The sequence below is a fragment of the Magallana gigas genome, chromosome 3 (genome assembly GCF_963853765.1).
Source record: "Magallana gigas chromosome 3, xbMagGiga1.1, whole genome shotgun sequence".
Taxonomy (NCBI): domain Eukaryota; kingdom Metazoa; phylum Mollusca; class Bivalvia; order Ostreida; family Ostreidae; genus Magallana; species Magallana gigas.
In genome coordinates this window covers 28263547-28277181 of record NC_088855.1, presented here as the reverse complement: position 1 = coordinate 28277181, position 13635 = coordinate 28263547, and the positions used below count along the sequence as shown (strand labels likewise).

The 13635-nt window shown below is 33.9% G+C and overlaps 2 protein-coding genes across 2 annotated transcripts; both read right to left on the bottom strand.

The window, feature by feature from the left end:
* Positions 1 to 510: 510 nt before the first annotated feature.
* LOC105346568 (uncharacterized) lies at positions 511 to 7674 on the bottom strand. Its single transcript, XM_034482724.2, has 10 exons — positions 7503 to 7674; positions 7296 to 7388; positions 6016 to 6128; positions 5561 to 5680; positions 5061 to 5222; positions 2659 to 2887; positions 2207 to 2299; positions 1643 to 1752; positions 1084 to 1200; positions 511 to 817 (listed from the first exon to the last, which is right to left on the bottom strand). Exons 1-10 carry the CDS (start codon positions 7633 to 7635, stop codon positions 653 to 655), a joined length of 1335 nt encoding a protein of 444 aa, XP_034338615.2. The 5' UTR covers positions 7636 to 7674; the 3' UTR covers positions 511 to 652.
* Positions 7675 to 9440: 1766 nt separating this feature from the next.
* LOC117692416 (gelsolin-related protein of 125 kDa-like) lies at positions 9441 to 11524 on the bottom strand. The gene is made up of 6 exons (XM_034480169.2): positions 11449 to 11524; positions 11288 to 11343; positions 10399 to 11195; positions 10069 to 10198; positions 9618 to 9731; positions 9441 to 9461 (listed from the first exon to the last, which is right to left on the bottom strand). Exons 2-6 carry the CDS (start codon positions 11330 to 11332, stop codon positions 9441 to 9443), a joined length of 1107 nt encoding a protein of 368 aa, XP_034336060.2. The 5' UTR covers positions 11333 to 11343; positions 11449 to 11524.
* Positions 11525 to 13635: the final 2111 nt, after the last annotated feature.

Genomic DNA, 13635 nt, shown 5'->3' with positions numbered 1-13635 from the left:
ACCCCTAATGGCTATTATGACCGCTATTTTCTACACGTTCAGAATGTGATGTGTTGTTCAAACAGGAACCATGTTCACTTAGAATCGGATTCGCCCGAAATACGTATACCTTTAACTTTGATCAACATTTCACAAATTCATCATTTTAAAACCCCATTCCGATGTCTCTATATGTGGGAGGAAACCTTGTTGTCCTGGTCTAAGTCTTTGTTTGGGTGTCCATTCCATGAATGTCCAGATGCCGACGGAATGTGCCTTTACATGTAAAGTGTCATAGCATTTATTGGTTGTTGAATAAGGAGAAAGGTGAATTGTTATAGTACGTGGAGAAGTTCATTTCAACTTTTTGACATCGAAATTGACAAATTGAATGATTAAAAAAACAAAACACTGATTCATATTCATATTTTTATTAGATATAGAAATAAAAAAATAAACGGAATGTCGACAAATAAAATGTCATGAAAGTACACATGTATGTCTCTAAAAACTCATGAGTATATGAGACTCAGACGTAAAGGTATAACCCGCGTTGTGTTTTTCCCTCTTATCCCATTTGCAAAGGTTAAACTATGCGAATCCGCGTCAGATCTTCCCTGCAGAATATTTTTCTGGATTTTATTTTCAAGACCAGCTGACTAGAAAAATGTTCTCAGAAAGGTGTATTTTTTCTTTTGGCCAAGTACTCTTTCATTTTCTTGCACTCTTGTACCTTCTGACGACAGGCTTTGATTTTGGGGAATTTGTCAAGGACGGCGGCGTCTTTCGAGAGGGCGGATTCAAACGCCTCAAACAGCATAACATCAGCAGCACTCATCTAAAATAGGCAGTGAGAATTTTAGTGCGGAACCAATTTCGTCTATTTTTTGCAAACACAAACAAAAGACCTTTTAGAGAATCAAAGAAAACAAACCAGTAAAAAATGTTTGTATTTTAAGTTCTGTTTCGAAGATATCAACTTTTTATCAGAAAAGAAGAAAAGGCAGTGAAATGAAGCGTTGCATAGATATGTTATTGTTATTAAGGTTGCGATAAAAGCAAGGCTTGGAAAATATTGGCATCTCTGCTTCGATCAAGCCTTACCTTTTTGCCAACTGCCCAGCCATCGCTGGCTTTGTTGCAAGACATGATCCTTTCTATCTGACCGCAGGATTTCTCCAGGGCAGTTTGGAAGTCCTCCTTCACTTTTTTCAGGGCTTCCTTTAATTAAAAAAAAATGAAGAATGATGAACAAAGATTGTTACCCGGTACTACTGTTAACCAAATATTATTCGTGACTACTTTATTTTTCGATTAACCTGAGATGAACTGGTTCGCGGCGACTAAGCCTTATTCACACCTGTTTTATCTATTTATTACTAGTGTGTGGCAAAAACTTATCCGCGGCGAGAAATATTCGCGATAATGAGTCCCTCACGAAACTCGCGAAAATTTCTCGTACACGAATAAAAGTCTGTTTACAGTATTATGGAAATGTGCGTGTGTTGTAAAAGAAACTCGTGGTGAACTTCATTCATGGTTCCATTATTAAAGAAAAAGACTACATCTTTGTTCGTTCATTAAAACTTTTATCTACATAACCATATTTATGACATGCAGAATTTTTAGAGAACCAGAAGACGAAATAGCCAATCATATTTACCGGATCTGTAGGGGGAAAGAGTAATTTGAACCCGGCAGTTTTAACCTCAACTAGGTATTCCACAATTTCATCCACCCTGGCTTTATCTAGTAAATTGTCACCGTCAAGACCTGAAGGGAAAAAAAAATAAAAGTAGGTTTTGAGAACTACTAGTAAATAAAACAACCATTGAACAAAGAGAGCATTTGATTCATTTACTGGTTAATTAAATGTCCAATGCACTGTCCTTCTCTTCAATTTTGTAGTGAATAATCATTCCAAATTTAAATTAAATGTACAGTGTTAACATGAAAACAATTAAGAAAAAGACAGCAGCAACAGCTTTTATCTTCTTCAAACCTAAATTTTCATAATGTTAGTGGGTTTTTTTTTAATTTTTACTTTTTTGGCAATGAGGTATAAAGGAGGCCTAGTGTGATTTTGAATGTCATTGTTCAAGCGTGAGAATTTTTCCCAAGGTTACAATTATATATGCATACTTTAATCCGTAGTTTGAAAACTCTCTCTCTCTCTCTCTCTCTCTCTCTCTCTCTCTCTCTCTCTCTCTCTCTGAGAGAGACTTACCAAAACACCTGGCTAGGTGACGAAAGATGACCATACTCTGTGTCAATATTTGACCATCGACTTCTAGAAGGGGCATGGAGCCGCTGGGAGTCTCTGGAATTCAATAATCAAAAGAATGACTATAAACTGAAAGGATTTTAACTCGCTTATTGTGAAGAAATAAACAACGAAACCAAACAAAGCATCAAGTTCAAAATACGTGACACCGTTGGCCAGGTCAATACTCCATTATTTATTTCCACAGAGTTTGTTTATGACTATATCAATTTTTATTACATATATTAATTACTCTGAGGAATTAGAACACACACACAAAAAGTCGCTGCTACCAAAATTAAATTTCTAGCTTTAAATATCAAGTTTAGTGCACTTTTACTGATACTCTGCACTCACTTTGTATTTAAAATACCATAATTATACGATATACAAAGTGACAAAAAAGGCATGCCTACTTGATTTTAGGGCGGGCCATTCTTCCTGTGAAATGCGTTTATCCTCAAATGGGACCCCCGCCACAGCAAAGAGCATCCTCCCGGGTTCCCCCCGACCACGGCCATCGAAGTAAGTAAACACGTACTTGGGCATTGTATACTTGTGATCTGTACAGCTATCGTAACAGCACTGACGAAACGAAGCCCAGAGAGCCTGTTTATATACCCGCTCTAGAGTTGCTCTGAATTTTGACCATTTTTAAATCGCTTTCATGGGTTTCATGCATGAATAAATTTTTCCCAACAATTATTATAAACACGAATGAGCATAAAGTGTAATAACTAGAACATACCAACATTGACCCCCCCCCCTTTCTTTTTATTTAGAACAAAATTTCGAAATTGCAAAAATCGTGATCAAGAATGTTAAACAAGAGATTTGTAGATAACATTTATTGTATATATATTTATGCATATGCTGCACATCTGTGTGCAGTATATCCACCATCGTGCATACACTCACACATACATGGGAGTTTTTTTTTTCTCATAAATTTCATTTCTGTATCTATTTATAATTTTGATCCATTTTGCAATATCACAATGAATTGCCGAGTTCAGTAAACATGTCATTTTTCATATCCGATGTATCGTCTTCTCAATGATCGATCTCTCTGTAAAATGCTATTGTCCTCCAAAATATCTCCACAATGCTTTCTATAATCGACCATGTACTGAGGGTTACAATGATGAATTACGTGCCATGTACATACGTATAAAGGGTTTCCATCTCCTTTCATTCACAAAGGAGTGAAGAGTGCAACATAAATAGTTAGCTCACAATTACTGAAAACATTTCACCTATTTAGAACAAATCAAATTCATTCAGTTATTTTAGACTGAACTTTAATATAGAGCTAGGGTAAACCGCATTTCTCTGTTATAATTATCAATATTTACATTCCAAATGTTTTTTGCATGTAAAGAGTGTGAAAAGACACTGCAGTTATAAGACCGTAAGACACACAGTTTGTTTTTCGGGGTTTTTTTCTTCTTTTTTACTTCTATGCATTTTTTGGTATATTTTGTATGTAATAGCAGAAAAATACACTTTAAAAAGCGTAACTTTGATTGTTAAGTGACTGCGAAATGAGTACATGTGACTGTTAGACAATTAAGATCAGTATCATTTCAACTGGGACCAGTTCATGAAACAAAAAAAAACCGGCTTCTCCGAAAAGAAAGCAGAAGGGCAAATGTTAATTTGAAAGTAAACGCAACATTACTATTCGAATGGGTATTTACGTGTAGTGTTTACTGAACACTCTAAAGCGTCCAGCGAACTTACTTTAATTAGTTGCAAGATATTGATTTAAAATGATCTATGGGGTGGGTGTATGCGAGACTAATCGTAGGTTTCTGAACCAGGCAGGAACCAGAAGAGCTGTAAGACAAATTACAACAGTTTACACACCAACCGATCGATTTGCTCTCTCTCTCTCTCTCTCTCTCTCTCTCTCTCTCTCTCTCTCGATAGATAGATAGATAGATAGATAGATAGATAGATAGATAGAGGGAGAGAGAGAGATAGAGCAAATAGAGCAAATCGATATATTTTTTTTTTGATTTTTGTTGGGGGGGGGTGGTAACAGATAGATATACATGTAGATTCTCCCAAAGCAAAACGAAAGCTATTCATTTTATGTTCGCTTATTTTTCATATTTCTTCAGGGATAAGTGCATGTTATCTATAGCAAAGACCATCTTAAATAAGCTATAGGTTTATAAGGCACCTACAGTAACTTAATCAGATGCATTCATTATTCGTTCATTGATCAATGGTATATTTCTTTCATCAAAATATCACATTTGTTGCATTTTACTTTCAACATGAAATGTACATTGTACATGTATAAGCTAATTACAATGAACCATTCAATTATTGATAGAATACCTAACCTTCAATACCCTGTTCAATTATTGATAGAATACCTAACCCTGATCTGGTAAAAGAACACTTTTATGATATAGGTTCTGAGTTTAACAGCTGCCAGGTCAAATTCATCGTATATTTTATGCATTAATGCATGTTATGCCTTTGTTTCAACAGAAATGGAGACAACATTCACATTTTACCTCAATTCTATATTTAGGTGGATTGACGTTGAAAATAATGCTTTAAAGCAAGAGATCTGGTGAAATATTATCTTTTAATCAAACATATTAAAATACTGATAATAGTGTAATAAGAGGTTTTAATTAATGAGCATGCAACATGTGTTAGTTTTGACACTCTCGATCAATCGATCAAAGAAACATGGCACCAAAAAAAAGTAAGAATTGGTTTATACAGTATCAGTATTTTGGATTCCTGCGCTAATTCTGTCTGTGTCCATTTTGGGGGGCTTGCGATATTGGTATTAGAATGCGGTAACTTTTCTTTTGCTGAGGTATTCTTGGAGTTTCTTCAGCGACTGCAGTTTCTTGCGACACTTTTGAATCCTTGGATATTTGTCTAGCACTTCCGGCATAGAAGATAGCACGTGTTCAAATGCTTCAAACATCATGATGTCGGCAAACGTCAACTAAAATGGGAAAAAACGATTAGATCATTGGAGATAGGTCTTTGGTGTTTATTAAGAGGTACTAAACGCTGTTAAACAGTGTCGATTTCAACTTTAACAGAAAGTCTATCTATTTCAGAGTGTAACTAAAAGTCTAAAAAAAACAGTTGCATGTTAATTTCCAAATATTTCGATTTATTTTTACTGTTTTTGAAATATTTTTGTCGTTCATGATATTGAAAGTGGTGTTATTCTTTGACAGCAAACTATACATCCGTGTAAATTCTAGATGTATATATTATTTTCAGTGATATCACTATTAATTAAATATATTTATTTATAATTTATACTATAGTAACCTTTTTGCCCACAGCCCATCCTTCCGTTGACTTGTTGGTTTGCAATATTCTGTCAATCTGACAGCAACATGCCTGTAGTTTTGTCATGAATTCTTCTTTCAGCTGTTTAAGTTTTTCCTCCTGTGAAATCAGTGTATTGTATTCGTTGATAGCTCTACGGTAAATTTGGGTTGACGGTCCCTCAACCCATATTTATCGTAGAGCTAGAGTTCTTAAGCTTATATGTTGTAAAATATAAAAAAAAACCCACTGACACTGGGTTTTTCAAAGAAAAATGAAAATAAAATTAATAAAGTAAATGTATTTGTATCCAGTTTTCTTATTAGAAGAAATGTATTCAATTTAATATAATCAAAATCAATTTCTTCTCTCTGTATACTTATAAAGGGTAACTCTCTTTATAAAAATTATTACTTTAAACGTCGCATTAAAATCACACAATAAATTATGCTTACATCATCTTTCGGTGGAAATGCGAGTCCACTCATATATTTTATCTTCATTTCTATCAAATATTCTGTAATTTCTTCCACATGCGCCTTATCCAAAACCGTATCCCCATCTAGACCTGAAGCAACGATGTGATACATATAGAGTGATTGACAGACAGAAATATTACGCTCTTTTCCAGGGGGTCATTGCTATATATTTTGTCGTCATGTTAATTTACATGTAAAGCTCTCTCTCTCTCTCTCTCTCTCTCTCTCTCTCTCTCTCTCTCTTAGGTCCATTTTGTATTGATATTCATCACCACCAAGTAATTTCAAGGTTTTCAATATAATACGACAGTGCTTGTAGTTCGCAGAAGTTTTCTTATATACCAGGATACGCGCACCTCGTATCTTTTACAGCAGACTGTTTCTTTGACTCGGGAAAAGATTCGTCTAAAATATAACTTTATTTCATGTTCATGTGGGATTATAGTTTAAGAAGAACTATTAATATATCTTATGGGTTGCAATTGGATTCAAAGTGTAGTGTGATATCACCACAGGTTTTGTTTTGTTAAAGCATTAAACTAAGGCTAGTTTATAATGCAGTATGTACGTATATTTACATGATATGTTCTAATTTTTGAATTAACGTTAAATAATAGATTCAATAACTAGGACATGATTAAATAAATAGGTGTTCTCTATGTTGACTCAACCGTGTCGAAACAGATACAGTCATTCATATAAATTGTTACTCTGATCATGAATTCCAAGTTTTTCTTTGAAATACGCATGCAATTGAAGATATAAAATCATTCTAATTAAAATAAGAACTTCAATCCGCTCCCCAATTTTCTTTACGTCACGTGGGCGAATTAGAGCAGTACTGTTGTACATGCATGTACAATGAAGATTCGTATAAGAAACAAAATTACTATTATTTCCAAATTTGAGCAGAAATCGAACGTTTTCTTCCTAAACTACATCAAAATTTCATGCATTCTGATGTGAGTCAATGAGAGGAGGCGAAAAAAACCCTGCATATATATTTTCGATTTTGGTTTAACAAAAAGAGATTCCACTGGTATATATATATAAAACTTCGTTCCCTAATAATTCACTTGTTCATGTAACCAGATATTCAGGACTTGTATCTTTTTTTAATTTATTTGTTTTTGTGGTGATGTGTGCATTGTTGTATTTGTGTGGTCTTTTTCCTTTTAATTCAAAATTTCAGGCATACAGTGACCAAATAAAAAAAGTCAATATATGTTATTCATTCCTTGGAGAAAGTACGTTACCAAACAGCCTTGCTAAATGGCGGTAGATGACCATGCTCTGGGTGATTCCTACCCCTTCCACCTCCAGATACGGCAAGGTACCCCCAGGTATTTCTACATCATGAAACAAAACAAAAAACGCAATAACAAGAGACCGACGAATCGAAAGTTCGCCGCCGTATCCAAAATAAAAGACAAATCTCTCAACAAAACAAGCAGTGAACATACTTGGTTTGATCGCTGGCCATTCCTCTTGGGAGACTCGTCTGTCTTGGAACGGTATACCCGCGACAGCGAACAGCAGACGGGCGGGCTCGCCCCTCCCTCGCGCATCAAAATAATGGAGCACAAACTTGGGCATATCTGCTGTTTGTTTACGTTTTGCTTTGAAAGAGGGTATCTATTGATTATTTAAAATTCGTGTGCGTTCATGATCAATTTGGTCTTGAATGTCATCAATAGCTGAAAAAGCCCAAGGCCGCTTGAGTATTGAGGCACTGACTTTATTTGATATGTATACACGCATCACTTAAACTTTTAAATCGTTAAGAATTGAGTGATCTTTGTGAAAGACTGGGTCTGGGTTTCTATTGACAAACGTTTTAAAGTCTCTTATTCTCTTTCCCCTTTACACTTCATATACATGTTAGAAGAGAGGATTTGAAATTACACCTAATTGTATTACTAAGAGTCTAGAGATAGAATTTGAAAATCGGCGATTTAAAGACAGGTTGGGAACATGTATAGATCTTATACAAATTAAATACAATGACAGAAATAGTTTAAAGACAATTAAGAATATAAACCTGTTATTGCGTAGTAAATAAACTGTTTTTCCTTGTGATACAGCTGTGTAAGGCAATGCATGATCAATTACTTGATTTACATTAATATTATTTAACATCACATGAAATCCAAAAACCAGATTTTCTTGGAAAGAGCACTCGAGAAATTTCATGTGAAAAGTTCACTCTGACAAGGCGTGAACTGTCAAAATATTGATAAAACGTCACAAAGTTTATTCGCCTATAATTGGCCGGGTTCATGCATTAATTTGATGGTTCATGTGAGTATGAAGGTAGCGAGCATTGTTGATGCGAGTTATCCATTGTAATGCACGTTACCTTTATTTGAGAGAAGAAGAAATCATTTTTGGGCATTCTTTGAGCCCGAAGGCTTTATGATAGATTTGATCACAACCGACCGTATGATCACCGCATAATATTCAAAGAATGATTCCTTATTTAATACTTATATTTATATATTTTGTAGCAATTGTACGATTATTAAATAAAATATTCATTGGTGAAATGCTTTAGAAAATGGATTTAAAATGTTATCATAGACACTGGAAAATGTAAATAAAACGACATAAACCACCATCGAAAGCATTTATTTAAACAATAAAATGCTTTTGTTGGCGATTCATTCGGGATCTAAAGGTAGCGACATCGCGGAAAAAATACATAACCCGCGTAGGCAGTAATTCCAGAGAAAACATTTCGTAGATCAAGATCAAAATTTATTCATTATACATGTTATTGTAGTTATATAGGTTTTTTTTTAAACATTTCTTACATGGTTCACATGGACGGTAAATGAATATCTAAAAAATTACACAACCCTGTACATTCAAAGAAAGCATTTTATTATTTATATTTACATCTTTCTTTTGACTAATTAATAAATTGATTATCAAAAGTAAGTAAAATTCACTAAATTACTGTTAATGTACGTAAGTACGTTAGCTAAAAGAAACAGCCAAATCGTCTCCTGTGAGACTTTGAGTCTGACAGCATCATGATTATTTCGTGCAGTCCGTGATTTTTCTTAGGTCGTTGTAGGTTTCGACCAATCGATAAACGGGGCGTGTCAATTTCATTCCTATCAGTTTCTTGTCAGTTTCAGTCGCTGTAGATTTCGACCAATCGATAAACGGCTATAGAGATATGAATTAACTATAAGTTTCCGTAAGAAACAGAGGAAATAATACTCGGTAGATGTAAATGTAATATTGTTTAAATGTCGCAATCCTCTGTATAAATACACTCATCAAAAAATAATCAAAGCATAAATGACATTTACAGAACATAATTTATTTTTTAAAACAAATTTACGGGGTGAAGAGGTGGAATGTTGTTTTTGATGATAATTCTTTTTCTTCCATTATGCAGAAATTACTTCTTTCTAAAAAAAAACAACAACAAAATGAAAAAACATATCTTAGAGTATTCATGTACACTGTACGTATTCGATATATTTGCATTCATATAAACTAAATGGTTATTGTATATTTGTCGATAAATAAATCTTTACAAATATTACAGACGTAAAAAGAATTACCTTAAATTCAGAAAAGCTAAAGAAAAATAGCTTTCTCGGCATGAATCCATCATCATCATCATCATCATCATCATCATAATCATCATCATCATCATCGTCGTCCTCGCGGGCAAGCTAAAAATCAAATGAAAATTAGAGAAACTTTATTCTTCTTTCTAGCAGTTGTAACACTAAATGACAAGTAATAAATCGTATTTCAGTGGATGGAGTTATTATAAGAAAAATTAGACCGAAAACTTCATCATCAGCGGTATGTAATAATTTCAGTGCAATGAAGAACATTTACATGATTTATTGTCAAATACTTTAGAAAAATTTAACATCTATGCGGCTGCCTTGTCCTCTTTCAAATTAAATAAAACTTTGGATAAATAGCTTATTACAGTTTGATGAGTTTTTCATATTTTTCTTGATAAAAAAAATGTAAAATAATACTGAAATGTAATATTACCTTGTTTCTTGCTTCATGTTTTATCAGCTGACTGGTTAGGGTTTTGGCGGCTTCCAATTCAGGATCTTTTGGCTTGGGCTCTATTGATCCAGAACTTGATGTTTTGGAACTTTGCTCAGCGTTTTCATCTCTGAGAAAAAAAATTACTTTTATCAAATAGAATATAAAATGATGTGAATATTGTCTGTACTTGTAATATTTGTATTGATAAATTAAAATTTACCTTTACATTTACTTCTTTAAAAAAGGTGATGGAACTATGTATAATATTATTGATCAATTTCAGGTACAATGTATAAAGTAATAGAGAAAAGTAGATAATTATTTTACCCGATCTCAACAATTTTGTTGTCATTGTCCTTTGCTCTCTCCAAATGTCCTTCATCTTGAAAGTTTTCTTTCTCTTTCTTCGAGTCTTCATCATTTACTTGCCGAGCATATTCAGGAGGTATAGTGTTTACTTCTTTCATGTAAGTGAATTTTTCTCCCCTTTCTTGCTTCACCTCTATACCAGTCCCTTCATCCTTTTTGATTTTACCCTCTTCAGCCTCCGACTGTTTAACTTCGCTCTGGCTCTTTAACCCTTCTTCAACTTTATCCGCTATTTCTGATTTTACTATGTCGAGCACGTACTCAATCAACTTGTCAAACTGTGCATCCTGTTGCTGATCTCTTGCGACATCCATCTTTGTTGATTGAACTGCAAAGTTCTCTATCATTTCATTAGTCGCTTGTAGGTCAGTTTGCTTCTTCTCGTATTTATTATAGACTACCATTTCAGTACCCTCGACTTCATTATGACTGCGAACTTCTTTTTCTTTTCCTTCAAATACTTGTAAACCCTCAACCTTAGAATTAAACGCGCCAGGGTCTTCTGGCATTTTTTCATTGGTAGCCGTCATGGTTTTGCCAAGCTGGTGCTCCGTTTTGTCCGAAATCTTCATCTTTTTGACGTACGGCCGTCTCCTCCGTTTACGCTTGATGTGCCTTTCTAGCGCAAGTAGTCTTCTTTCCTCCAATACGGGAATATTCTTAACCCGACGTTGGGTTTCTCCATTTCCGATTCCATTTGCTCTGTTGTCATCTGAACGTTGAATCTCTCGACCCTCTGTGATTGGAACCCGTTCCTAAAAAAATCATGGACAAAAGTGATTGTTCAATTCCGTTGCAACTTTATGAATTATCAATGATACTTGTATGAAAGCATAATTTTACATACCATATTGATACCTGGACCATTTCCAATATCTGATTTTGACTCCATTTCACTGTGATCTGAAACGAGAGATATCTTCTATAACCACATATTAAATATAATATTTATATACATACATGCAATATTTCATTGTGCAGACTATCGACAACCATGCATTTCATTACCTGCCAACTCTTCTTTGTATGCCGTTGTGATGCTGATTGATTTGATTGTGACGTCATTCCATGTGACTTTGATTATGACGTCATGTTAACTGTTGTCTAATATGTGACAGTGTGACAGTTTACATGTGCCTAAATAATGTACATTTTCCATGTTCGTTATCTTTGCATGTGATATACTAAATACAAGAACAAATTTCGCCCCCGTTTTATTTTCACCTCTTTTGCCCTCGTTGTCAGCGGGCGATTTAAGATGGTATATGACTCCTCAATGTTGTGACGTATAGTTTATCGAAATAAACATTAAAATTAAGTTTAATTATATTTGTAGTTTCTTTCCTCACATACTAGTAGTCACTTATCCGCGTAGCGCAGTGGCTTAGAGGGTTTCCTACGAATCTGTTAGTCAGGAGTTCGAAATATTTTTAAAGCTATTTTTTGGCTAAAAATTCTAAAAAATTATAATGTACTTTAATCCACATTAATATCGACAGATGTCCCATGCAACCTTAAGACTGGGCAAATTCCAATGTCTCAAATTATCCCTCTTTTAACACAGCTGTATCTGGGCGAATTCAAGACGGGGCGAAACCATTTGCTAGTGTAGAAGGGTCAATTACACGGGAAATAGCACTGTATTCAGTACATTAAATGAATTAGATATGTTTAATGTTTTGTTAAAACGTATGAAAAGCCAAAGGGTTCAGTATGCTACATGTACAATCATGTATTTACTTTATTATTTATTAGAGTATTCTAAAAGCGTTATTCGTTGCATGTACATGTTAGTAGAGAAATGTTGATTTTTAACTTTTTAATTGAGTCTTCGATCATTGTAGGTGTGTAACCATTCGTACATGTAAACCCTCAGCTGTAAGACTTCCAGAGTTTTCATAAATGACTGATTCATAATCCGTTAGATGCAAGTGTGACATTTGTATACGCTCCATTCGTTATAAATTTGTAAGGTGAATGGCGAATTCTCCTCTAGTATGTTATATTGTTAAAAACTGTTACACTCAAAATGAAAACATATCAACTGTATTTAATGAGAAAAAGTAGTCCTAATGTAGAGATAATGGCCTTTTTTAATGCATGTGTGAGATTACATATCTGGCGAGGTACATGTACCCTAACTTAAACACTTGAGTATATGTACTACGTAATAATACCATACAGACAAAATGCCGCTGTTCAACAGCAAGACGTTGTTTTTATGACTATTCTAACTATGGGTATTAAACTGGAAATCTCAAGATGAATTCTTGCAGAATGACGGACATTTTCAGTCAATTTTACATTGGTTATCACCATATTTCCTTCTAAGTTGATTCATCTTTTAACTGAATGTAATAATTAGATGTACAATTAACTCCCAACAGATACGTCACATGGTTCTTGCAGTAATGGATGACAGTACTGCTAATTTGATTATGAAATACTTTTAAAATGGCAGAAAATAATTACTATGCATAAGACTTCTATAGCAGCCATCTGTTGTGGTATGTCAACAAAAATTAAGAATCTCTCTTTTAATACCTGCATGTGAGACGTTTCGCATTACAACAGATACTTATCACGTGATTTAGCTAACAAATCATTAAAAGAAAACTTTATTTCCAACATGCATAAAAATTCTATAACGTTTAAATTTCATTCACAATTTTACTTTTCTCATTCATAATCAAAGAAACCCAAATACGTCGTGATAACCAGATACGATACCGCCATTTTCCTTCCTACCGATAGCCGGACTTTTCATTCGTGTTTGGTTATTTTCATGCTTTAGACTCGCAACAGGATATCAGATTGATAATTAACTTATTGCGTCAAATAAGCAATTAAATTTGCGTGTGTTTGAAATATAGCTTGGGGTTAATCATAAAAATTGCAAATACATAATACTTTATAGCCTTTTTTATAGTTAATCATTGGCATATATATGTTGAATCCTCTTCAAAACATCTAAAGAAGATGGGGGGGATAAGATGGCGCAAATGCCAATTCAGTCTAGTCGTAAAATACAATTTTGAATTTATTTTTTTTCCAATTGTATCTATTCAAATATATTTTAATTCAAGTTTTCAAAAGCATAATTTCTAACTATATTCAGTGTTTAATATATTTAACAAAAGATAAGAAAAAAAATTGCCTTAAATTTCTGTGGTATCGAACCCATAACATAAAAAC

What these genes read in the sequence shown, in the direction of transcription:
- LOC105346568 (XM_034482724.2), bottom strand. Translation starts at nt 7,635, where the DNA reads ATGCCCAAGTTTGTGCTCCATTATTTTGATGCGCGAGGGAGGGGCGAG. An exon ending in GATGGGCTGTGGGCAAAAAG is followed by an intron (nt 5,223 to 5,560) that starts GTTACTATAGTA and finishes TTCCCATTTTAG; the next exon opens with TTGACGTTTGCCGACATCAT. An exon ending in TCACCTAGCCAGGTGTTTTG is followed by an intron (nt 1,753 to 2,206) that starts GTAAGTCTCTCT and finishes TTTTCCCTTCAG; the next exon opens with GTCTTGACGGTGACAATTTA.
- LOC117692416 (XM_034480169.2), bottom strand. Translation starts at nt 11,332, where the DNA reads ATGGAGTCAAAATCAGATATTGGAAATGGTCCAGGTATCAATATG. An exon ending in AACAAAATTGTTGAGATCGG is followed by an intron (nt 10,199 to 10,398) that starts GTAAAATAATTA and finishes TTTTTTTCTCAG; the next exon opens with AGATGAAAACGCTGAGCAAA. An exon ending in TTAGCTTTTCTGAATTTAAG is followed by an intron (nt 9,462 to 9,617) that starts GTAATTCTTTTT and finishes GTTTTTTTTTAG; the next exon opens with AAAGAAGTAATTTCTGCATA.